General features: G+C 39.1%; 2 protein-coding genes across 3 annotated transcripts; both read right to left on the bottom strand.

Annotated features, from left to right (window-relative positions):
* Positions 1-848: 848 nt before the first annotated feature.
* On the bottom strand, positions 849-11138 carry LOC141901586 (proton-activated chloride channel-like). Its single transcript, XM_074788916.1, has 5 exons — positions 10967-11138; positions 3390-3464; positions 2228-2456; positions 1516-1666; positions 849-1167 (listed from the first exon to the last, which is right to left on the bottom strand). The coding sequence occupies exons 1-5, from the start codon at positions 11136-11138 to the stop codon at positions 874-876; spliced, it is 921 nt and encodes a 306-aa protein (XP_074645017.1). The 3' UTR covers positions 849-873.
* Positions 11139-21568: 10430 nt separating this feature from the next.
* On the bottom strand, positions 21569-23587 carry LOC141902307 (PI-PLC X domain-containing protein 3-like). 2 transcript variants are annotated; one of them, XM_074789971.1, is made up of 3 exons: positions 23429-23587; positions 22648-22815; positions 21569-22550 (listed from the first exon to the last, which is right to left on the bottom strand). In XM_074789971.1, exons 1-3 carry the CDS (start codon positions 23517-23519, stop codon positions 21709-21711), a joined length of 1101 nt encoding a protein of 366 aa, XP_074646072.1. In that variant the 5' UTR covers positions 23520-23587; the 3' UTR covers positions 21569-21708. The 2 variants fall into 2 exon arrangements, with proteins under 2 accessions (XP_074646072.1, XP_074646071.1); XM_074789970.1 differs by having other exon boundaries at positions 22648-22818; positions 23429-23572.
* Between the last annotated feature and the right edge of the window lie 750 nt (positions 23588-24337).

Genomic DNA, 24337 nt, shown 5'->3' with positions numbered 1-24337 from the left:
CTAGAGGCATTTTACCTATAAACCTCTAAAGTTCCACAGTTGTTGGCTAAGAATTTCAAGCTCAACTCAGTCAACCATAGCCAACAACTGTGGAACCGGGTCCTCGAAAGTATAAAGCTTCCTATAAAGGCAAACATACTCTGAATTGATCAGTTTAAAGCCATTCAAAGGAACTAATCAGTATTTCATACAGTTTTATTATTTGTACAAAAATTTTATCCGCATCTCTCGAGTCTTTGTAATGGACACAAGTCCAGACAGTTTAAAAAAAACAAGACAGATTTAAAACTCATTTACAAATTCACATTTAAATCCACTTTTCAAATTCGTATTTTCATTAACCAAGACACGAGCTATTCTATCATTTAAATCTATTCTTAGGGAGCGATTTCAAAAACTTTAGGTTTATATATAGTAAAAAAAAACAAACAAATATTTGGTATAGAAGATTGGGATCAATGTTTTTAGTTTTGCACTAAAAGTAACTCAATCCAAGCCTATAAAACTAGGCTGATGATATTATTCATTATGTTAGACCCGGTTATATCAGTTGAGCGCAAAGTTAATCCAATTTCTCACTAGGGGTCGCTGTCACGGGGGAAAGCCATCCTGTTATACCTTTTACCCTCACAACGGGTCGGTGTCATGGGGAAGCCCTCCTGTAACACCTTCTACCCTCACTAGGGGTCGCTGTTGCTGAAATTCCATCTATCATTATGTCAATGACATATCGCTGACTTGACTCACCGGGTGGCACTGTTACACATGTAATACCCCTATTTCTCACTAGGGGGCAGTGTTATACCACCAACTCTCGATCACTGGGGCGTTGTCCCCACATGTAATTCATCCACTTCTCGCAAGGGAGCGGTGTCACACGGTATCGGCCCTTGGGAAATCCCGACTCCTCTCCTGACGACGCTGTCTGATAGTTCTCCGGCGCTGTTTGTCTTTTTTCATACGTTTATAAGAAGTTTGAGCTAGTTGGTAGCCTTTATGTAACGTTAGGAAAACCCCGCATAGAGCGGCACCTATATTCCACGGGGTCGTTGTATACACGAGAAACGATTCCTCGATAAAATCGTTTTTCCATTCGTAGAAAATGAAAAATAAATGTTTATGACGTTGAGATTTGTTCCTGCGTTCCCAATGACGTACTACACTGTACTGTAATACAAGAGAACAGAGAACAATATACAATATGTCATAGAAATATATCTAAAGGTGAGGATTCTCAGGTCGCAGGGTCCATTTACTGAAAGATGGATATATTAACAAGCGAAAATTAGCCCTGAACTGTTGTTATTATAGTATTTTCATGTAATCAACTTTTAAGTAACTGGAACTTGCACTGGATATACACTGCAAAATTATTGGTCGTATTGATAATTTCTGGCCAATCAGCGATCGGAAAACAGGCGGAGAGCCAATCAAAATGAAGTGGCATGCAAATGCGAGCACCCCCTAGCGGAGAGCGTAGAACCGCTGATCTGTATGATAAGCATGAATTGATACCTCAATTTTAAATTCGGTATGTTTGTGACCGTCAAGCATATAAGTGTCCTTCATACTCAGTTTCATCCACATTCTCAAACCGGAAGATAGTGCATACGTAGGCGCCACCTTGTGGTAACCTTTTAATTCACTGGCTTGACTTTTCGTAGTGCTACAAATCAAAATAAAGCAATAACGCTAACTTAATAAATCTGTGACTCAAGCCATCAATGAATAGTCTCACTCAGTGTACAACCACGTAGGGTCTTCATTGATGAAGCGCTTCCCTCTGTGGTGAGAACGCCCCCTGGTGACAAAGGAAGACATGTACAAAATTGGTGAAAGTGATTTTTATTCTTCTTATTTGTGGCTAAAATTCCTTGCAATATATAAAACATGCAAATGATAAAGATTGTGATAATTGTTTCGTGCATCGACGAAGCCAGTCTCAAAAAGTAACATATACTATAATTCTCAAAGGCATATTCTGTTAAACCCCTCCGGAAACTTTGGTCATGATCATGAAATAGAGAGAATTCAGATCCCTCTAATTCATTGTTTTTTGATTTGATTTGATGCTCACTTTGTTGTGTCCCTTACAAACCGACCAGTCACGACAACAGCGGGTTTGAAATCGGTAAATCGTATAACATCGTTGGATGATCGAATTTAAGTTGGGAATTTCGGTTCCGGTTCGTGTTGATAATCGTCCGGAATTGTGAATGATTATTACCTTGAATTGAATGCATCCCAACCGGGAAACACAAAATAGCTCACTGTAAAAAAGTCCCTCGTTTCATCCTCCAGTTGGAAATGTAGAAAAACGGCTTCCTTTTGAACCATAGTCGACGGACCTCTGAAGACTACAGCATTCCGTGTTAACCCTTCAACTACCGGGTCTTTATAGGTTATATTTACATAGGAACAGTTACGATTGACCAGATCTAAATCTGTCAGACGAACTGAAAAATAGGAACAAATTGGCAAATCATTTATGAATTTAAAAAAATCGGGAGCTCCTTCCATACTAGCGGTCAATCAAAAACTTGGGTATTTGGGACATTTTGCACTGGTATCGTGTGGAATTCCTTACCACAAACTCCTCCGTGATATTGACTCTCTACAAGCAGTGTCTCAACTCATCACCTGTATCTTCTGGAGTTTAATTCTTATATTTATTAAAAGGCTCTACAAATTCATCATCCGATCCTATCTAAAACATGACCTTTAGCTGTCTAGCTGTCTATATGTAGGTGTGACACGACCTAGCTGCCTAGCTGTCTATATGTAGGTGTAACACGACCTAGCTGTCTAGCTGTCTATATGTAGGTGTGACACGACCTAGCTGCCTAGCTGTCTATATGTAGGTGTGACACGACCTAGCTGCCTAGCCGTCTATATGTAGGTGTGACACGACCTAGCTGTCTATGTGTAGGTGTGACACGACCTAGCTGCCTAGCTGTCTATATGTAGGTGTGACACGACCTAGCTGTCTAGCTGTCTATATGTAGGTTGACACGACCTAGCTGTCTATATGTAGTTGTGACACGACCTAGCTGTCTAGTTGTCTTGAATAGCCTTGACCCGGTAGTGCTGCTGCTACTGTCGCAATTTTTATGGGTTAGATTTTACTGCCTCTTCGGGGAAATTAATAGAATATTTTCTCACGTGTTTCTCTGCCCGGCGTCCCCGTATTACATATATACCTTTGCTCACAGTTCACCCGGGAAATGCTAATGAAACCGAGGACAGAAAAGACACCGTGATCTATTTATACAATGGTGTTATCATAAATAAATGAATTTGTTTCTGAGTTTCTCCAGTGACTGTTTATTCTGTGGATAGTTTATGTATTACTGCTGTACAGCAGAAGAGATCAGTAGAAAGACACGAACCTTTTGAGGTAACAATGTTGTTAAAATAATGTCCACAAGCCAATAATTCAGCACCACCAGGATAAACAACAATACCTGAAATAAACAAATAAACACATTAATAGTATAAATAAAATAACAAATAAACAATCCTAACAATCTCAACAAATGGGTTCATTCGGTTGAATGCAGTCTGAGCTTAGATTTAAGACAATCACAAAAATGTTTGCAGTTTTCAAGTGTTTTACCAAAATATCGCAATCGTACCCCTAGCCGTGATCCATAACCCTAACCGCTGATCGTAACCCTAACCCTAGCACTAAGCCCCACCAGGATTCGAACCTGGGACTCTCAGTTGACAATCCGCCGTCCTAACCGCTAGACCACTGAGCTGTAGTGATCAAGTGAGTTTGTAAGTTGGTGCAATGGTCAGTGGTGACCAGTGAGCTGAGTGGTGACCAGTCAGGTGTGGTAACTGGTGACCAGTCAGGTGTGGTAACTGGTGACCAGTCAGGTGTGGTAACTGGTGACCAGTCAGGTGTGGTAACTGGTGACCAGTCAGGTGTGGTAACTATCTATTCTAACAATACAACAATTGCTTGTAGACTCTGTTGCCGCAATAAACACTAGTCTAAGTCTTATTACGAAAAATTACTGACACATTCAATGACAATTTTTTGTTGGTTCCACAGACGAACTGTGGACGGCGAGTCCCTGGGGGAACTGTGAGGACTCTGAAACGGCGAGTCCCTGGTGGAACTGTGTGGACTCTGAAACGGCGAGTCCCTGGTGGAACTGTATGGACTCTGAAACGGCGAGTCCCTGGTGGAATCTGTGTCCTAATGACTTCTAAATCTCACAGTTTGTTATTGGATGTTCAAGTTTAGTTTTTTTTTCGATAGAGATGTAGATACACTGAAACAATGCTCGAGGTTTGTTGTTGTTGCTGCTTGTATGAAAGGTGTTTTCAATTCGATACCGATGAAAACCAGTGAGAGGTGCTGGGAAAGAGTTCATTTACTTTGAATCTGATTATTGAAACTGGTGAAGTGTTGAGTTGAGGATTAGATCTAGTAGGAAGTGGTTCAGACCTCCCTCGGGTAAGATTAGACTCCGCAGTGGATGCAGCATCGAAAGTGAAAATCAAACTTCCGCACTTGACCTTCGTTATTGAAAGCCAAATTCAAAATTAGTTCTTCAGTTGTGAGTTATCGAACCGGGTTGCAACCTCATAAACTGAAGCTAAAAAATTGATACCTTTTTCTTATTTCTGCTGAGCTTATAAGTTGACCCGACCGGCCGCCTATTTACCCTTTACATGCCATGATCAAGCAAATCATAACAAACCCGGCAGCTACAGAAATGAACTGATCACTATTTTGGTTCATAAAATGACCCAGTCGATTAGGAGAAATAATAGTATCATTTTTAGCCTCATCATTGGGTTTTTGTCTTCACATTTCTAACCTTGCTTTTACGTGAATGAAATGAAACTACAAACACGTGTACATTACAGACCTACTTTTTTCCATTAATTCCATTGAATCTCTCAATTCTGTGACGCAAATTATATCACATTATCTTTTACGATCTTCGCTGTTTCTACTATTTGAAATTTTTGCTCATAAAAACTGTGATAATTAAATTATTCCACTCTATTCTCAGTTTTATGTCTTTTTCGATGTAATAATTTTCCCATGAAAATGATTTGTATTTTGAGTATTTAGTTCAATGCCAAATTGAAGTTAACGACATAGTTCACTCCATTATAGCAATAAAGAATATTGATATCTGGTTATTTTTCATAGATTTCAAATTCATTCATATTTGCCCCTGGCAAATGCACTAGCAAAAATATAAATGAAAATGCCACCTCGTGATGTAACGGGGAGTGGAGGGGAGTCAAAGAGGGGGAGAGGGCGAGTCAGAGAGGGAGGGGAGGGGAGTCACAGGGAGGAAACGTTTGGTATGTTTTATTCTGCAAATGATAACAACACAATATGCTGTGCCGCGAAATGGCTCCGAGTCAAGGAAGCGACTCCGGCAAGCTATGAATTGTAATCTGAAACCAGCAGCCAGCGTCAGGTTAATCATAAAATAACTGTCTCTTGTTTCATCACAGAAATTGATCACAGAAAGTATGAATCTGGAATATAAGATAACTCGTGTGGTTGCTCCGTTCAATCAGGGACAAACACTAAACACTGAGGTGGTACAGTGTCTCCCTGGAATATAAATCGATATCCTCTAGATTTACAGGATATTCTCTAGATTTACTGGCACCCTTTTATTTCTCCTAGTCTGATTTTACATGTGCCCCTTATGATCTGAATTACTGAACTATCATCTGAGGATTGGTCTATACAATTCGGCAGTCTGGTGATTTGGTTTACTGGTTGTTGCTGTCGTTGTTGATGGAAGCCTCGAGGAATAGATTAGAGAGATATCAGTGCAGTGATAATGCGCTCTGATGTCTTGTCTTGTCTTGTCTTTCTCCAGATCCATTTATCTGACAAAAACTACTTCCTTCTTTTTTATGTAGACCTGTTTTTTATTCGATACAGAAAGTGATTAAATGGTTTGTGACGGCCCTGAATGTCTAGCGAGGGTCCGAACACGTCTCAGTCTTCTGGACTGCTAGCGAGAGTCAACAGATCTCAGTTGGACTACCACAAGAGAATACCAGAAGCCCCTTCGTTCGTCTTGAACTACCCGTTAAACAAGAATTTGAGGAAATATACTCAAATTTGAGAAGATCTCTCCTAAGTCTGATATAAGTAAGGTTTCCTTTTATCGCGATGACAGTTCTTTCCGTGATATCTTTAAGTAAATGTGAAAAGTGTCAGTTGAAATTGCTTCACTTCATTCCCCTTGTATGAAATGGATTGAAATCATGCCTTCATTTCACGGGAACAGAATAAATATCATCGAGCCTCAGTGAAAAGGAGGTTGAATTTCTAAAAAAAAAAACGTATTCGATAGATTCTGAGACTAAATCTTAGATATTTAGACTAAAATCTTGAGTTTCTTATGCTAAATCATTACCGTTTTCTGTATGATAAACAAATAAACCACAACTAAATTAAATCAATAGAAAATAACTAATTTAGATGGTGAACTGACAGTATGTTACTGAGTCCTGTGGTTTGAGTTGTTTGTTTTGTGATCCATACAACCCGTTCTCGTGGGGTCTCAGTTAGCTTTTGTTTAGTCCGATATTTTTATTCCATGGATTTGTTTCCCAGCAGTATAGACGGAGTAAACGCTATGATATTTCAATGTTCTTTCAAACGTTTCACGTTGAGCGGAAGAACGCCGATGAACAGGTAGTTTATCTCAGAGATAAACATATGTTTTGTGGTGCGAGCACTTGCCGCATTTTAGAACGCATCTGAACGCGATGTCTTTCATCGGTAATTTGTATGCACCAAACGATAATTGAATGATGGCGGTAAAACTGATAGTTCCCTCATGTGCTATTTAACCCGACCATATTGCAGTGATGGCCGCCGTGTGATGGCCGTCGTACTCAAAGTAAAACCAACTGGAGATATATATTACATAACATAAACCCATTAGCTACAAATTCATTTCATCAAACTCTATTCATGAATAACTGAATTATTTACATCCTCCCTCAGCCCGCCCGAATGTCGACATGGCTGTGACAGTAACTGCTTTCACCCCTAAACGAGTTGCTAAATGTTGTAAAAGCATCTTTTTAAGGCTAGCCTACATGTTGTACACGTGTGTTTGATCAAAACAGATAACTGATCTGATAAAATCGGGACCAGGTATCTTTTCAGTTACGACAAGTGTATCAAACAAGGTCAAGGCCAGGTTTCTCAAAATAAGCTTTTTCCTATGAGTCATTGATACTTTCGGAGAATTTACATCTTTACGGAAATTGTCTCTTACAATGTATGCATCATACAATGCATATAATGTAACTGTTTCTTTTTTTCTACTAATGACCTTCACCTTGTAGACATGTCTAAGACACGTGGTGTCTTTAAGAGGACGGTTCTGACTGTTTATTGACAGAATAATGGATTTTATTCAGCAAGCAGGAAATGTGTTAATATCAGGAGATGAAGAGGTAAGAACAGATGGATGTTTCTTTGTTGGAGCCTGCTGCGAGATAACAGTGAGTGCAGCCCCACACTCCTCATGGATATTGATGATTCTATAGGACTCACGGGACCGCACTGGCACGTATACACCAGATCCGTTATAATACACCAGGCGCTCGTTTAACGCCAACATTTCTTGATAACAAATACAAAATATCCCCGCAATTTGACCGAAAAATAATCTTCTATTGTTAATTACTTTATACAGGATGCTTTGGGATTCAATGCAATTCCATTAACACCATGTTCGTCTTCAGAATTTTCTGTTCATTAATTTCAGTCCTTTCAAATCATAAGATACGGCTGTGTGCCCACCGCCGCTGTGTGCACACTTCAGCTGTGCGCCCACCGCGCATGTGCCCCCACTTCGGCTCTGCGCCCAGCGGGGCTGTGCGCCCAACAATTATAGTATTAGGTCCCAAGAACACATGGATGAGTAATATCATAACTGATTATCTTCGGGATGGAATTGATGTAGATGGCTGTTTGCTGTGAATGGCTGAATAAAGTGTTTAGGAATTAATGGAGATATTAGAGGTTATTTCATATGCATCAGTCGTCTGACAAAACTGACATCAAATTTGTGTCTTTTCTCACAATTTGATTAATAAGAGACACACATTCATACGATATCCACGCAGCGTTGAATGCGCGATCACGTAGTTACCGAGGAACAACGTCCATAAAACCAACAATATTCCTCCTCTTACTAATCTAGAGTTCGGGATTACTGACTGTAGTGTTGGTTTATCGTTTTATTCAGTGTCGAATTTATTAATATTTTATGAGTGAAGAAAACGCTAATTTCTTGTTACATCTGGGAATATTGGTGGTAGTTAATGGTAATGGGTAACATGAGCTATATCTGTAGCATCAGTCGGTCGAGCAGCAACCATCATTGAGAACCATGTCCCCGAGAACCATGTCCCCGAGAACCCTAATTCGGCCAGGTTACAAGCCTGAATATCACATTTTCTATTCTATGGCATGAATCATAAACCGTATATTTCATGGAACAGCTATTGTATGTGTAACACTGCCTACACATAATGCAATATTCCATTATAATTCTGATATTTTTTACGGTTGATATTAAGTTCAGTTTTTTCAGCGTCATTCATTTATATATTGCTGGTATCCATATTCGACAGTTTTTTGTCATCATACCGGCGTCGCTTTGGGGTTTGCGAACATCATCCCGGTAAACAAACCCCAATCACAATATACCATATATAAATAAAACCACTCAATGGACCAAACTAAAATCAAATAGCAACCATTACCAGCCTGGTCTATATAAATGCAATAAATTCAGAATGCTTTCAATGATTTCAGCCACACGAGATATTTATACCACTGAGAGCTTTATTGAGGTTTGTATTGATATAAAAATGTCGATTTCCCATCGGTCCAAACTAAGGACCCGATCGTACTAGAGTAACCTACATAATCATACCTCAACTTACTTATATAACTAGAGTTTATTAGGTAAAATTCTACCCCTATTTGGTGTCAAATACTGAGTTTATGAAATACAGTAGACTCTGTCTCTTACTGCGGTAAAGTTGAGACCAGTAAAATTCTACCGCGAGTTGGTGTCAAATATTGAGTTTATGAAATACAGTAGACTCTGTCTCTTACTGCGGTTAAGTTGAGACCGGTAAAATTCTACCCCGAGTTGGTGTCAAATACTGAGTAAGAGTTTGTGAAATACAGTAGACTCTGTCTCTTACTGCGGTAAAGTTGAGACCGGTAAAATTCTACCTCGAGTTGGTGTCAAATACTGAGTAAGAGTTTGTGAAATACAGTAGACTCTGTCTCTTACTGCGGTAAAGTTGAGACCGGTAAAATTCTACCTCGAGTTGGTGTCAAATACTGAGTAAGAGTTTGTGAAATACAGTAGACTCTGTCTCTTACTGCGGTAAAGTTGAGACCGGTAAAATTCTACCTCGAGTTGGTGTCAAATACTGAGTAAGAGTTTGTGAAATACAGTAGACTCTGTCTCTTACTGCGGTAAAGTTGAGACCGGTAAAATTCTACCTCGAGTTGGTGTCAAATACTGAGTAAGAGTTTGTGAAATACAGTAGACTCTGTCTCTTACTGCGGTAAAGTTAAGACCGGTAAAATTCTACCCCGAGTTGGTGTCAAATACTGAGTTTATCAGATACTCTGTAAACTCTGTGTCTCTTACTGCAGTTAAACTGACGGAAGAACTCTGCGTCTCTTACTGCGGTGAAGCTGACAGAAGATCCTGACACTCTTTTCCTGATCTGTTCAAATAATTGAAAATCGAATTCAAACCAAACACGAACTGATTCTAAATGACGTCATTAAAATCAAACTTCCTGTTACGTAACTCTCAAATTGGCCAGACAGCGGAAGTATTCTAATGGAACACGTGACTAACGTGTGACTCCTATTCGAATTTCGAAAATGTATTTTTTTCTAGGACTCGAATGGAAATTTTCAGCTTACGGAATCGCGATCATTTAGACGTCATAATGTTCTAGATATAATGGCGTCTCACATTAGACGACAATCTTATCTTCGTCAAAGGAAGTCTTTCTCTGGTAAAATACTAATGAACATTTAGAAACACGTGGGGCTTCATTCAACAGTCGGAACCCAGACGACTCTAACCGTATCTGGACCCAGTAAACCATGTCTATAGCTTTTCAATCGTAAATCATTTTCTATATACGTTTTTATGAATTGATATTTAGGCCACCCATCTCGGTAAGTTGTGTAAATAGTTGAAGTGATAATATTTATACAAAAGTGCATTATAAACAGCTGATTAAATAAGAATTGATAATATTTATTTTAGTAACACGTTGCGCTCGCTAGCTCCCTGCGCGCTTAGTGTTGCGCGAATCGCGAAGTTCTTACATTATCAACAAAATACCAATATCCTGTTCTGCATACATACATATATTTTACATTTCCGGTTCTGTGCAGACGATATGATTTAGTACCGGTACACGCCACCAGTTGGACTAAATTCATTCATTATTGATTTACGCGTGAAAAACCTAGTTATTACTAGCGACACCTGGTGGATCTGCCGTGGCAGATCCCCACGGACGGAAACCGCTATCGCTGCCTTGCAGCTATATTTAGTACTGGAATAAGTAGAGTAGAAAAACCGTTATCGCTGCCTTGCGGCTATATTTAGTACTTGAATAAGTAGAGTAGAAAAACCGTTATCGCTGCCTTGCGGCTATATTTAGTACTGGAATAAGTAGAGTAGAAAAACCGTTATTGCTGCCTTGCGGCTATATTTAGTACTTGAATAAGTAGAGTAGAAAAACCGTTATCGCTGCCTTGCGGCTATTTTGAATATCAGGTCATTCTATGTGTAATAATTAAAGTAGATACAGCGGAAAACCCGTTATCGCTGCCTCGCAGATATATCTAATATCACATATTTTATAAATGAAATATTAAGTAAATAAGATACATTACCAGGTGCTTCGTACTCTTTCACTTGTCGGTAATGTATTGAACGAACAGGATGATTCATAGCTTTCACTAAATCATAGATCAGCGAATACGTGAAAACCACGGCGATTATCGCTAGGATAATATAGATAAACGTGAAACAAGTTCCGATAAACTGTCGTCTCCTGTTACTCATAGCAGGCTCGTACAGGTCGTCAGGTGACAGGTCAGCCTGTACGGCCCGCGATGAATTCTGCTGCTGCTGCTGCTGATGCTGCTGCTGCTGTTCATCTTCTGAGGCGTCGAACTCCGGAGCCCTAAAACGCGTAAATCGATTCCGACGATTAGTGGTATCCGAGTTTAATCGTAAATCTAACCGAGAACCACGCGGTGTTGGATTCCGACTCGGCGCGGGTATCGTTAAATCACGTTGAGTTTCATCATCCTTATTTTCATCTTCACCCGTATCTTTAGCATCGTTTTCCTCATCGTCATCGGTAGTTGTATAATTCAACTCTGTATCTGCATAAGATATACGCGCTAAAGGGACTATTATTTTATTATTAGTTTGGGGTAAGCAGACTGTTCCATTCGCTAGAGTTATCATTACTTCACGTTCGGGCGTTTTCGGGCTCGTTTCCGACGCCAATAACGGTACGTCTGAGCCCGCGACCTCTTCCTGTCCATTGTCGTATGTTTTACTAGTCCTCGGTAGCAGACGATCCTCCGCTGCCGCAGCCGACTCTCCGTTCGTTTTGGGTAAATATTCGTGTCTCGTTTCGTCACTAGGTGTCGCATCAGTCATAGTAGTATATCTGCAGCCATTGAGGAGGAGATCAGCTAGCTGATTGGCTGATTGATGATCATTGTTGCGTGGTTGCTTTGACTATGTCATCCGGGAATCCTGAAAACATATAAATGTATATAATATATCGATCCATAAAGATTGAAAATCATTTGGGGACCCGGGATCGAGGACAGTCTTGACACAAAGTTCACTTAACGTTCGCGTCAAATAGTCCATCTTTGAACCGAAGATCTGGGAAGATATATTGCAATATGGTCTATATATTAACAATCGGAAGGTCGTTTATTAAAGCATAATTTTGAACGCGTGGCGTCATGGCTGCCGAATTCCATAACCAGGCTTCATTTCACTTCTTATCTCCCAGTAATGCCTTGAGTCAAGTTTCACCAGAAATATTTAATTCGATTAAATTTCTGTTACTTCAGACGATTTCATCGGATAAATTACCGTTGATCGAGTAGAGTACGATACAGTACTGGGCTCGTGCGCTCTATCTGTTTATACTCGAGAAATCCTGATCGATCTAACCGTGTTCATGTTTCTCGAGTAAGTGCAGACGGGGTGACCGACCGAGAGAAAAGACTAACCGTCGCAATTTGTTGAGGAAATAAGAACCATGCGAGCAGCCAGTCTCGATTAGAACCACGCGAGCAGCCAGTCCCGGGAAAATCAATACATTCTCGGATTATTGTTGAACAGTAGTTTTTTCATATTTGGATGAATCAATCAAAATGTCGTGTTTAATGAGATGATGGTTTGTCAAACGTCTGCTATAATCGCGTTATCTTCTGTATAGTCCGGGCCACATTCCGTATACAGTTTCCGTATACCGCGTTTTAGGCATAACGAATTAACGCGAGACGCAGAAACTTTATCAGAGGTATTCAGCGACGCGCCCGTGGGGAGCTGAGAATTACCAGACAAATTCGAGGCTCGAAGAGGGAGGGGAGGGTCTGCAGAGATATTGATTATCATGATTTAATTTTATTTTTAAGCGACAGAATTTCGTGTTGAAGTCTGGATATATTTCATTTGGGTTTTGGTGAATATTCGCGGGAAGTCATTTTTCACGCCGCGTTTGACTGAGGGTAGTTTCAATGTGTTCGAGAAATTTGAATATATTGCCCTCAAGAGGATGCACTTGTAACTAGTCTTGTAGATAATTACCCGGCACAGCAGTATCACAGCGTGTAGTACCAGACACTGCATCGGTTTAACTCCAGCGAGGACTAGAAGAGACAGAAGCGAGGCAGCAATTTACATATCACGTGACACCACCGGAGGTACCCCTCTCTATAGCAACAATCTGAATTATTGAAACAGGAATTTCGTTTCTTCAGTTTCATTATGGAACTTTTGATGAGACCGAACTAAGCTTATTTTGGATAGTAATTAGCACACTTGGTGTTAAAGCCTTTTTTTCAGGGCCACACCCTTGCGACTTATGACTGAAGGCCTTATATACTGCTTATCAGAAAGAACTTATTGATTTTTTTATCGCAAAGGTCTTGAAAATCTAAATCTCGTAGATATTTTACATACATAATTCTTGAGATTCAAAAAGCATTGAATTTTTACAATAACGTAGTATAGGAAACATTGTACATATTTTTTTGGCGTAAATCAAGTTATCATCGTGTCTAACGCGACCTACTCTCCACTGCCTTGTATCGTTATCAGAAAAAAAATATTGTGTTGCGTTCGCTTAATGATGGCAATCATTGGAGGATCCACTGACCACAAATATACAAATCATGTCCCCTGTTACCCACTAACAAGCCGCTATAACCAGCGCCAGCACCAGCAGCAAAAAACCATCGACCTAAATGAAGAAGCTATAGCAACTAGCCGTTCATGGAACCAAATTCACCCGAGGTTTGCGAATACCATCAATTCTAAAGTACAGCAATTTACGATAAACCAATTTGTCGATCTTTGAGGCGGAGTTCTGCGGTCGACTAATTTACGTGGTCCCGCAGTTCGCATTCAGTGCGGATTACCCTGATTTAGTTTGATTGATAGAGAAAACTCATAAACGGTCGGATGACATGTTTTGCCTGGCGTACTACAACCTTACCATAGCTTGTAATAAATCAGATTTTATTTCTATCCCAGACCGGCAGTAACGGCAAATAAACCTCTTAGATTGAAATAAAGACAAATCTCGGCTAATTCTCAATTTCCGTTTGGAATTAATATTGATATCAACAAAGAGCTATTTTCATATAAATCATCTTTAACGATTTAGCCGTCTGCCTGAGAGGTAGGAGGGCGTGTAATTTATTGCTTATAGAAACAGAAAAATTGATTTAATCTACGAAATTCATTAAAAAACCAATCAAACCCAGAAGGATAAAGATAAGGGATACGGTTTGATTAGTGAGTGAGGTTTCTTCAATTCGGTGGAAGCCCGATCTAAAACCGGGTGTCCTCGTCGAAATAAATGAACTGCTGTTATTTTACTTTGGGTTACCTTCACCAAGAACCTTGCTGTCTGGGATGTACCACTGAGGGGGGGGGGGGTACACTAAAGGATCGTAGAGCAATGACAGAGATCACTGTGGATACAACCACTTCCAGGACTGGGCGAAGGATGACACGATCAGAATCAAACCGCAATAATTCGTAGCTCAGTACATGGTTGAAACCTCTCACACACGCCTGAGGTCTTAAACAACTCCCATTTCAACTTCTTACAATTATCTTCCCAAATTTTCGTCGTAATTTGTTGAATGCAGTGAAACCTTCATTACTTGACAAATTGACCGAATTTTGTAACATTTTGACTTCCGCTAATGCAGCCCTTTCAAGTTTACAATATATGCGTATAATCTGTGAACATAAAACATCGTCATAAACAATCTGAATTCAACCTTGACCGCATCTTAAATCAGTTCTCTGGAAAATGTTTTACAAAACAGAAAAACGGGTTTTGTGTTGACCTTGACCTGCATAGAATCTGGCTAATGAAAGATCAGTTTTATACGAAGAAAACGCGTCATCGTGGTTTAAAGAGTTATATTTGACACGTGATGTAGATTAAGAGAGTGTAAAACAGCATCAGCAACGTTCACAGTGTTATCTCTTATTCCACGAATGAAGATCCTCACTTCACCTGAATGGCGCTCAGAGGCGATGTTATTTCCAAGGTCAAACATGTCATTCTTGCTATGCTATTACATAATCTACATATTCTATTGCAGCATTCTATTGTATTAGAGAGAGTTAGAGTTAGTGTACTGTACTGTATTCTATCCACAGAGACCAATCAATAAATGTATATATCAGACTAAAACTTGTGTAATTTCCAGTTGCTTGCCACGAACATATTTTTACACATTCTACACTAAAACTTCATCGGATCAGCCAGTTCTTGGTCCTGTTGTTCAATATAATAAGAAATCTTCTATTCGTGCGCTCGTTCGACTAGAAGTTTTTTTTAAAGAAATCTTCGGTGATTCTGCCATCAAAAATACGGATCTTGTAGGCATAAGTGAACTTGTCGTAGGTTATACGGGTTTTTCTATTATCCAAAGACCAAATGTTGAAGTTGATATAGATTCGTTAAATAAAGCTGGAACATGCTGGAAAGAATCGTAATAAACTGGATAAACGGTCTTTCACAGAATAATCAAATTAACGAGCTAGAATCAATTGTATTATTGGCAATTCTAAGAGTCTTGAGTTGAGATGAATATGAGCCACAGATGTCTCACAACGAGCTGTAGTATATGAGTGATATAGCTAATCTGCAGTCTACAAGCGGCACTTGCTCAGAGTGCAACAATATGTATATAAAATTGAGAGGTAATTAGACAGACTGTTGCGTGAATGGATGTGAGTAGAGAAAGGTCGCGGACTGTAGTGACGAAACGAGTCCACTGGCGATCAGTCCATTTGTCGCGCTATAAGCCGTGTATTCCATTGAGTACAGTTACTTCATATATCTGTTCATACAACCAGTAATCTATTGGGAAACAAACACTTCTGTTAATGCAAATTAAAGATCTGAGAAAAGACGCCTTAAAGCTCAGATCTTAGTGTCAAGGTCACTGGCGTCATCTGGAATATGTGACTTTGGAGGTCGACGATGTAACTGCGTGACCTGCGTGTATAACATGGACAATCGATCGATATTCTACCATTAGTTAGACCTATATTTCTTCTGGCTGTCATTCTATTTCTTAAGATCAATTACTTTTGTGTTTTTCGATAAAAAGTCGAGACTCTGGGTTTTTTTTCGAGTAATCCGCGAACACACCCAGAAACCATATGAAACACACGGCTCCAGAGATCCAGATTTAAATATCAACATTTTCGGGTTGTTCTTATAGATTATTTCCTGATTTATATGATAGGATATATAATAATTCATTTATCATTATGTAAAAGTAATTGTTAATTTGTCAACACATGTTCTACAGTTTATATAGGTCATCCCAAATTAACCTACCAATAAAGGGGGGTGATGCAGGGATTACATTTCTTATAATTGTTTAAGAGATTATTTTGATTTTTTTTTTTGATTGAGATTCAAGATGATTTGTTTTTCGTTTAAATTCAAGAAATGATAGTTTGAATTCTGGGATATTTTAACCCGCTCACTCACCGGATTTGTAGCGGGTATTATAGATTTCCATCTCGCGTCAGAAAAAAGAAGAAACATTGATTTTCTGACATAGATCTCCCCTACCGCAAGTCATGCCGGGATTACAAGGGGATTACCGAGGCCTCTCTTCTGACAAGGATAAGTAATCCTTATGATAAGTATTAGCTAGCTTTGAAACGGAATACGGTAGACCTAGCTATTTGATACTAATAGCCAATCATACATCGCCCGCGTCCAGATGCCATATTAGTTTGTCCATTTTGGTCAGTGTTGATTTTTTTGTCACGACAACAAGATGACGAACGGTGTAATGAGAAGATTGTATAAGTTTACATTGAATCTCTATCGTTAACGGTTAAAACTAACTGCTGAAGTTAACTCTGCGGCAATATCATCTCTTCCAGTAATGAACCCGGCGTCGAATCTTGTATAGAGATTGAGAACTGTGTAACTGGATACAGTAATGTCTAAAGTAACGAGTGTTTTAAGTACTGTTGTTCTAAATGCGACAGAAAATGCCCAATAAAACGCACAGAAATTTGAGTATTTTCCGATTAACAAAGTTGTAATCGGTAAACCTGCCCTGCCAGCGCTGCTGCCGCTGCTGCTGCTGCTGCTGCCGGTGTTCTCTGGATTGACGGAGGCTCCAACCTCTCTGGTTAGAAAGAGGCTCCAACCTCTCTGGGTAGAGGGAGGTTGGAGCAAGACGCTAGGATAAATGGTCTCCAACACCGCTAGCTGGAGAGAAGCCCAATCTCCCCGCAGGACCGAATCGCCCGAATGCCACAAGGATGTCGGTTCTTACCTATCTGGAAGGAAGGAGGTTCAGGGTCTTATCACCTCCATAGATTGAGAAAGGCTGGTATATATGTTGTACCCATTATACGCAGTGAAACTAGTATCAGTCTGGTCCAGGTTAATTGAGTCGACATGACGTGCAAAATGGCAGAACATTTCTATTGATGCGGAGAAAATTAAATTTGTGATTGTGGGATTTCCCGGAGATTAACGACTCTGGTGCTGCTGGAATACCTACACAGGGTGACTGATAGAATCTCTATCAATCGGGATTCTACCTGGAGTCAGTGATGTGGTTAAATACTGATGATACATTGACCGGTGTAGAATTCCGCCTGCGCTGTTAACTAACGATAAAACACCGGTAGATTGTGAACAAGTGTTTGAAGAAAAAATAACTGTTTATGTTTTTTTATTATCTTAAATGGTTGCTCATCTACTGGCGAGGTGAAGGTCACGGTACAGTTAGGATTCAATAGCTAAAGAGCAAAACGTTACTCAAACTACAGTAAATCATCATCATGTGAGCATGGACGTATAAACTATCAAATCCATAATCTGAGTTAAATAACAAGTGAATTAAACACCTGGATCGGGCAATGAAAGATCTCTCCCCCATCTCTCCCCCATCCCATCTCTCCATCCCATCTCTCCATCCCATCTCTCCATCCCATCTCTCTGGTTCCTGATGGAAATAGATTGTTATCCCTATTATCTATCTATCAGCTTCTCAAATTACCCCCCAAACCCCGTAACGCCGAAACGCTTCCGACTATTAAACACCCCTAAACTTCACGTTTCATAAATATTCAACGTCAAATAAACGTCAAACAGTAATTACAGGTTTTATAACGACTAACCGTAACCCTGCAGAACTTAAAGGCTATAGCTGATAAATGTTTGATCACGCAACTTTCTACCCTCGTGGCCCCCGGAGATATAGAATCATACACTGTTTATCTACGATTTATAGCGAGGTAACAGTCACAGATATTACTGCAGTATCATTTATTGTCGCAGTAAATATTGCGCCTTATATTTTATTCATATAGCCCCTAATCGGTAAAAAATGTCAGTAGAACCGTAGAACAGACGCTGGACCTCTCAGGAGCCACTTTATACCAATCACCACAGCTCGACTCCACTCACTAATAAAACCTAGCTACATATATGTATAAACAATGTGACCGTGATGAAAACTGACAGAAGTAAATGATGATATAGATGACAACAGAGTTCATTTACATTCGTACAAATCATACTGAGAGCTTACGAGTTCCACTGGGTCGGGGGGGGGGCATGGCGTCCCGGGGGGGGGGGGGGGGGGGTGGGGGGTTCGGTAGTTCGAACATACTCATTTTCAGATTACTAAATCAATGGTTATTTCACAGACCTTTTACAGCAGATTTTCATACAGAAATATTCCCGAATTTCTCGTCCCAATAAAAGATATATGTAAAAGTTGACAATGTGATTACACTCTTCAAACCGAGTGAAAATCTCTATCAGATAATATCTCACATGCCTAGGGATTGGTGACAGAAAAATAAAAGTATTTGGAAGTTTAAATATTGCAAATGCGAGTGAAATTGTTACAAGCATTATTGTTATACGTTTTGATTTTGTAGTTTTCTGATCGGACGAAACCATTTTTGGACCTCTGAATAACTGAATTATTATTATAGAATTCGATATTATAATCACCGATAATGGCAGAAAAACACCATGAACGATGGCTACAGTATAATATTTGAATTTTTCATATAGTAATCTGAAACGATTTTACGTGAATGAAGTCTTATTCATGGCATCAGCTATTCATTATTCGTTAGAGATGGAATTACCTTACAATTTATTGTTGACAACAAAGTGAAAATCAATTCTCAGAAGTCTTACGTAAATGAAATACACACTGAAAAATCCCTTTTTCGGCTCTGGTGAGTCCTAGGTATAAAAAGTGCAGCTGAATTTTGGAGAACTTGTGGAGTTTTGTGTTAATACTGCAGGTAACCTAATTAACAATCTGTCGAAGTAGTAGATGCGACATAGGACTTGAGATTAACTTGCTTCAGTAATAAGCTGGCCGCACACTCTAGCAATATTTTGCAAATGGAAGAAGTATCCAGTTTTGTGAAGGGAGGGGGGTCACTGTGTGTGTCTAGTTTGTGTAGGGAGAGGTCACATACATTGTTCATTTCACTTATTGAACCCGCATTGTATCTGATATTTGTACAAACCCTGAGGTCCGTTTAATCAATCTGTTACTTTCGACAATACGCGCTGTGCCAACTTTATTGATTTGAAATGCTTTTGATCACAATCATTGTTCAAAGTCATTTTCCATAATAGCTTCACAATATCTGATTCCATCAAATTCCGAAGGCGCAATTTCAATGTTTAAAGAAAGTGCAGTCGTAACTAAAGATATATACACTTAAGTCGTTAGATAATCGAACCCAGGGCCCACCCCCACCCATCAGTCTGACAGACAGGCCAGCTCGCAATATTTGGGAATTCGATTCTAGCGACTGGGTCCACAGGCCGGGGTTGATGAGGGTTAAATGCAATTGACTAATATTTGAATTGAACAGGGAATAAATAACTCGGTGTAAAAAGCGGTTTGTCGCAGTCGTTTTTCGTTATATTTCCATTTCGATGATGGGGAGATTTTTTTCGAGCAAAAAAACCCTTTTGACGACGAACAGACATTACTTACATTAATATCGGGCAGTTGGGATTACGTTATTAAATAAACACAATTTCTAATCATCAACAATTTTAACAGTGTATTAATGTACACTTTTAGAATATTACATATCTATATGTAGTATAAATTACTGGAGCTAGTGTAGTTTATTTCCACTTTATTCTAAAAGCCATCTTCAGGAGGAGGACTGTATTCTTGAAGATGACTATTAGGATATAGTCGAAACGTTGAATAAGCTACACTAGCTCAAGGAATACAGTATTCCTGAAGATGACTATTAGGATATAGTCGAAACGTTGAATAAACTACACTAGCTCAAGGAATACAGTATTCCTGAAGATGACTATTAGGATATAGTCGAAACGTTGAATAAACTACACTAGCTCAAGGAATACAGTATTCCTGAAGATGACTATTAGGATAAAGTCGAAACGTTGAATAAACTACACTAGCTCAAGGAATGCAGTATTCCTGAAGATGACTATTAGGATAAACTCGAAACGTTGAATAAACTACACTAGCTCAAGGAAACATTTCAGACTCTTTTTATTCTTTGTGTGCAGGGATTTTATATTATCTTTACTTTAGGATATAGTGGAAATGTTGAATAAACTACACTAGCTCAAGGAAACAGTTTCCGACTTAACCTTTTCGATTCTCTCTTCATCGTTACACTTATTAATCGTGATGAATCGAACTATCTAAGCAATTTCAACGAAAGGCGATTTCGCAAAATGAATTTTCAGGATAATTTTTGGGAAGATAAAAATGACGATGATCATAATATATGACAAATAACGAACTACCGACAAAATCAAACACAATATTCACGAGAAAAAAACTTCATATATACTTGAAAACAAGAGAATTGATAGTTTTTGCAGCAAAAGAAACTCATAACGTTATTGAGCTAATACAGACAATGCCTGATTATATTGTGCAGTTTTTATCCGTGCATCAGACCGTTATCTAGGCTATGTTCCGATATATTACAATTGTTATAGAAATTCAACCAATAGCTAAATATCTTTTTACCACAATCAGTATAAAGTGTTTGAAAGAGTATTTACAGGTTAACTCGTATTACAGGTTAACTCGTATTACAGGTTAACTCGTATTACAGGTTAACTCGTATTAAAGGTTAACTCGGATTACAGGTTATATATGACTTACCTATTGGTATATATTTGCAGTAAATACGGTACCGGTACTGTGTAGTGGTTTATATGTTACTCCTGGTGTGATCTCAGTCCGTTGCGCAATGCTCTACTGATCTCTTCACCACCAGCAGCAGCTACTCCTCCAGTAGAAGTGGTTGTAACTAATCAGAAGCTGCAGCTTCGCTCATGCGCGAAATGATATCAGTATTATTCGTTCTCTCGAGCTGTAGTAGTGGTTACACGTATATACACACCACTGCCGCCATCTGTTCATAAAAACAAAACATCAACCACATCTTGTATTTAAATACAAATTACCGGCCTGTTACCATCACAACCGGCCTTTTATCAATCATTGATAATAGCTCTTGACAGTTAATGAGGAAATTTTTAAAACTATTCAATTTCAATCTTTATTACATAAAAATTAACAAACCCAGTAGTTTAGCTGCAGGCTGTTACCAACTCCACTGATAAAACTGACGCGGATTTTATGAAACTTATCCTTGAGCTCCAAAACAAGAACAACTATTAAAACAATTGATTCGTAGTAAATATTCATTTATTGTAACTGTTGATTTCTTTCATGTTTTCAATAAGGACAACAACAATTCTCCAAACCTAACCGTATATAGCTGGTTGACCCCAGTCCGTGAAACACTGATCTCTGAAATCTACCGTCAATTAATCGTAATTTTTCAGTATAATACCGGGAGTGATGTTTCCTATTTGAGAATAATCAGTTATTACAATATTGACATCGGATTTAGTTTTGAGCCAATCAACGAGCGCCGGGTTAGTAGATTTAGCGTACGTTTCTAACGTTACACAATGACTGAATATACACGAAACAACACTTTCTAATCTAGGAGTTAACATTCCCTGTACGATGTAGAACATCGTTTTATTCCTCGAGTTGAAATGTTGAGTAAGGAACGGTAATAATGTAGATAACTCAGTTGTATCAGCCCACGGATTACTCAGTATAGTGCGATTACAGAAATCTCTGAACACTGCCGCCGAGGAGGGATGTTTAAACAAAACTAAAACACGTTTATTTAACGAAACCAATTGTTGCAAACTTACGTTTAACGGATTTAAATTCGAACACGGAAATATTTTAGACCCGAAAATTGCGTGAATCAAATTACCTAGAATTGTATAAGTTGGTAAAGACACGTTGAAGATGGCTTGAAAATCTAAAATGACAACTTCACCAGGGCGGGTTTCTAAAAACGTGTTTATTTCGATCAGTTTTTGTAGGACGGGTCCAGCAAGAAGTCCATGTCCCGCGTAATAGTCTAACGGTGCCGTTTTGTTAGCATATCCGTACGCGATACGGAAGTCGAAATATCGAATACCGGCGATGAGTTGTTGGGTTGCGGACATGTTCTGAGCGACGGACCAGTCCTTAACTTCTTTACGGAATAAATTCATTACGAATTGTTCCTCTTTGTTATATTCATCCGGTATAAAATTATTCTCCAAATACATTTCATCAAATATAGCGAATGAATCGTGGGTTCCTGAAAATATTCACAATAATTAGATAATACAGACTCGTGGCTGCTGGAGGTGAAATGATGAGATGTTCGCGTTCTCTGGGAATGTAGGTTTTAATACCTGGTATGCTGATTGAACGTAACGGCCTATTTTTCACAATCGCCGGAAGTCTCGTCATCCATAAATCCGCGTTTGACCGAATCACATCTAACGGCGGAGGTATATGGTGTTTAGAAATAGATCGAATGATGTCATGAAGTCCAGTAAACAGTTGACAACCGCCCGGCACTGCTGAAAGCCGGAGAGACAGAAAGTAGTTTACATTTCTGGAATTTGAAACTGTATCTAAACCTGGGGATATATAATCATCATGTTGTACATCAAATAAACTCTAATAATCATCGGTTTCTAATGCGTAAAAAAAGAGTCATTAACACAAACTAATCACATCAGTTTTGTACTGAAGAATTGCAGGTATTTCAGTGGAGTTCCGGCCTGCTGCCAGTGCGTGGTTAACCGTTGACCGTTAAGTGCTGCCCCTAGTGTTATCTATAGCGGAGAATCTATGAACTAACTCGACCTCACAGTATTCCTACTGTGGCATGCGAGCAGTAAGTTAGTTCCCGCATTCACCGCCAACGGTTTGTATAGGGGCAGCACTTGACGGTAAAGAATTTCGCATAGCTATGGCATGCGAGGATTATACGTCAAACCAGAATCATCACTGACACGCAATATGTGGAAACATGAGCACAAGTGTTTTTATTCATGGTACTGAATAAAGAAGGATGAACTATCAAATATTAATCAGCCCCCCGCGATGTTCCAATACGTCGTTTTCTAATTAAGTAACATGGAATCGTTGGGTTCGAACCCACTTCTGAGGATGATATAAACTCACATGATTTGCCATCTCTACAAGTTGTAACAGATAAACACACACCAAGCAACACTAAAATCAACGGTAGAATATTATTCCAATATCTCGCCATGATTTCCCTCTGTAAAAGCTGGTTTCACTAACAGTCATGTGCCTTACACAGATAGCCGCCTGTCTTATCATTCGTTATCTCTTACCTTGGACTTGAATCTGAATATTGATTTTAATCAGCTGATTGTTTTAAGAACCTAATACAGATAAACAAAAAAAAAACCTTGGAAATATTGAATAATCATAAACAAACCTAAGGCACTCTGTTTAGATGAGGATACTAACCAGTACCTCAAATGTAACCCTATCAGGAATCGAACCTTCATCACGTTGCGTTCGCTAACCACTAAACCATAGACCAGGTGCTCATAGTTTGAGAGTCAGTCTGGTCAAAGTAAAGACCATACATCTTCTCACTAGCATTAACCCCCCTCCCCCTCCCTCCATCATTTTCTGCTGATATCACGAGTTTCTAAATACAGTCCACGTAACCGTAAAAACTCAGTTCCTCGGTAGGATATATTTTTAATAATTGGTATAATTCAGGTATAATTCAGACACAGAAAAATAAGATTCGATTGATATTTACAAACTCTTGGTTAATAATTGGCTCCACCAGTAATTTTCTGAAATTATATAAAATGATAGTGAAATAAATCTAAAAGCTCAGGTGTTACCAGGTAGGATTTGTATTGATTTTACAATTATAGAATGGATGCAACAGCGTATGGGTAATGATAGTAATTTGGGACCGATTTCGGAAAATCACGAATTTTCGAATTCTTGTATTCGATCAGAGTTTAGTGGAATCAATCACAGCATGAACGTATCAGTTGAAACCGACTTACCCCCAGTCCTCGTAGGAGACGGATCAGCAGC

Source organism: Tubulanus polymorphus, chromosome 3 (genome assembly GCF_964204645.1).
Source record: "Tubulanus polymorphus chromosome 3, tnTubPoly1.2, whole genome shotgun sequence".
NCBI lineage: Eukaryota > Metazoa > Nemertea > Palaeonemertea > Tubulaniformes > Tubulanidae > Tubulanus > Tubulanus polymorphus.
The sequence above is the reverse complement of the archived record's forward strand: the minus strand, read 5'-3'. Positions and strand labels throughout refer to the sequence as shown.